Source organism: Peromyscus eremicus, chromosome 4 (genome assembly GCF_949786415.1).
Source record: "Peromyscus eremicus chromosome 4, PerEre_H2_v1, whole genome shotgun sequence".
Lineage (NCBI taxonomy): Eukaryota > Metazoa > Chordata > Mammalia > Rodentia > Cricetidae > Peromyscus > Peromyscus eremicus.
The window spans coordinates 66,062,348-66,065,266 of NC_081419.1; the positions used below are offsets into that span (position 1 = coordinate 66,062,348).

Genomic DNA, 2,919 nt, shown 5'->3' on the forward strand with positions numbered 1-2,919 from the left:
TACTCCTCCCAGCTCTTCCCTACCTCCCCTCCCATCCAGATGCACCCTTCTTCAATCTCTCATTTGAAAACAAACAGGTTTCTAAGATAATGATAAAGTAAAACAAAAACTAACACATAGGAAAAGGCCAAAACAAAAGAAAAGAGTCAAAGAAAAGACAAATAAAACAGATATGAAAGTGTAGACCCACTCATTTGCACACTCAGGAACCCCATAAAAACACTAAACTGGAAGCCATCATATATATGCAAAAGACCTGTAACATAAAAAGAGATAATTTTTATATATATATAATATGCATAATATATATAATTAAAATTAAAAATAAGATAAAGTTTTTTTTTTTTAAAGAAAAGCCCTGACACAATATTATGAGACGAGAAAACTCCAAAGATGCCATTGAGTTCACTTTCTGTTGGCCATCTACTGCTGATCATACAGCCTACCCTTAAGAGTAGTTTAGGGGTTGGGGATTTAGCTCAGTGGTAGAGCACTTGCCTAGCAAGCACAAGGTCCTGGGTTCGATCCTCAGCTCCAAAAAAAAAAAAAAAAAAAGTGTAGTTTGAAGGGGAAAGAATTCTTCAATCTTTCTTTCTCTTTACTCTTTTGAACAGTAAATGCCAGAAATGTTGCAGAACATCCTTCAGTTTGATTTTCTCTTAACCTATTACAAAATTATACTCAGGTTGTATGTTTTGGAAAGAATAGCACAGTAATGATGTTGGGTGCTTCTGCAGCACATCATATAAGGAGGTGCGCTCCATTGGTGTATATCATTGCTAGTGATGCTCACTTTGGGCAATTGTCTAAGAGGTAGTTAAGTTACATTTCCTTTTGTAATTAACAAGCATCTGTCAAGATACAATGAGATACCTCATCCATTCATTTATTTCTCCGCCAAAAAAAAAAGTATCTCTTCTGTTAAATGAAGTGTTTGTTTCTATCAAGAGTACATTCATAAGACAGATTGCTCAAAGTAACCCTGTGAAGCAAAGATGTTTCTGTCCCATGTCACAGTAAAATTACCATAGGAGGTGAAACCAAAATAAGTATACTCTAGTATTCTGCTGCAAATATTGCTATTGTAGCTAGAGGTAAGAACAAAAGCAATCTAAAATAGCTAATTATGTAAGAGTATTTTCATAAAAGGAACTAATTTGCATGTATTTTAGAAGATGTTCATCAGTTACAATAATGCTGTTCTTTCCACTCATAGTGCCCCATTAGTTTGGACTCAGCACCATTCCGATACTGATAGCCAATATCCAGACTCTATTTCTCATCTACTTTCATTGTCCTGATCCATAGACTCTTCATGGCTTTCTTCACTTCTGCATTTCTCAGGGAGTAGATGATAGGGTTGAGGAGGGGAGTTATCACTGTGTAGAAAACAGCTACCATCTTGTCTATAGGCAGGGTAGCAGAAGGTCTCAGATAGATGAAGACACATGGACCAAAAAACAATATAACCACAGTGACATGGGACCCACAGGTAGAAAGGGCTTTGTACCGTCCCTCAGAACTTTGAGTCCTCAGATGAAACAAGATGACCACATAGGATGCTAAGAGGACCACAAAACTGATCACAGACAGTGTACCCCCATTGGCAACAATCAGCAGACCAATGAGGAAAGTGTCTGAGCAGGCAAGTTTAAGCACAGGAAGCAAGTCACAGAAATAATGGTCAATGACATTGGGACCACAGAAGGGCAAGCGGAAGATGAGAAGGATCTGGGCAAAGGAGTGTACAAAGCCTCCCACCCAAGCTGTTCCCACAAGGACAGCACACACCTGTCGGTTCATGATGCTAGTGTAGTGCAGGGGCTTGCAGATGGCCACATAGCGGTCATAGGCCATCACTGTGAGCAGGAAAATCTCGGTGCCACCAAAGAAATGCATGAAGAAAAGCTGTGTGATGCAGCCCCACACAGATATGGATTTCTTCTCAGCTAGGAGATCCAAGATGAGTTTGGGGGCTGTTGTGGAGGAGTAGCAGATCTCCACAAAGGAGAGATAGCTGAGGAAGAAGTACATGGGGGATCCAAGACTTCTGCTGGCTGCAACAGTGACCACCATGAGGAGGTTCCCCAGCACAATGGCTGTGTACAAGAGCAGAAATATCACAAAGCAAACTCTCTGTACCTCTTGATTGGGAGAGAGTCCCAGAAAAATGAACTCAGTCACATTGTGTAGGTTAGCCATAAGGGAGCAAGTTGGGTGTTATGACCTGAAATGACACAAAAGACTTCATGAAATAAGTAAATTAAATAAAACCTTTCGCAGGAAACCTGTGGACTAAGTATTTTTAATTGAGTAGGAGTTAATAACTAAAAAAGAGCATACTAAACAGACAGAGGAGGTGTTAATGCATTGTGTATGGCTGGAATTGTGGAGAAAACGACTAAATATAAAGCTGCATTAAAAAATGCCCTTGATATAAAAAGATGTGTTAGAGACTTCAGACTTTACCTACAGTCAATGAGGATTCATCAAGGATGTGTCAGCTGAGGAGCATAGACTTGTTTGCAGAGAGGGGAGTCAATGAGGGATGACCAATTAAAACTCAATAAATCCACTCATTGTTCAACATGGGGCATCCAGGATAGTATTGCTATAGCCAAGTTAGATGCTTTCCTAGTACTTTTGAACATCTTTATTGTGCTTTCCCAAATGTATTTCCTTCTTTGCCTTTCTCCTATCTCATTTTCTTTCCTTGGTTTACGGGGGCGGGGGGGGGGGGGGGAGGGTAGTATTCAATCTCTCACATACTCATTAGTGTCTTCAGAAGACATGTTCATGGTGTACTTCCCTTGGCACATTGCACCCCTTAGAGAGACCACAAGCCTGTACACAGTCATAGTCTGTGATCTTCAATCTGCTTCTTCAAATTCTCACTTTGTATAGTTGTTTACTTGATGA

At 39.9% G+C, this 2,919-nt stretch overlaps 1 protein-coding gene across 1 annotated transcript; it reads right to left on the bottom strand.

The window, feature by feature from the left end:
- Positions 1-1,272: 1,272 nt before the first annotated feature.
- LOC131908368 (olfactory receptor 4X2-like) lies at positions 1,273-2,202 on the bottom strand. The gene has a single exon (XM_059259425.1). It carries the CDS (start codon positions 2,200-2,202, stop codon positions 1,273-1,275), a length of 930 nt encoding a protein of 309 aa, XP_059115408.1.
- Positions 2,203-2,919: the final 717 nt, after the last annotated feature.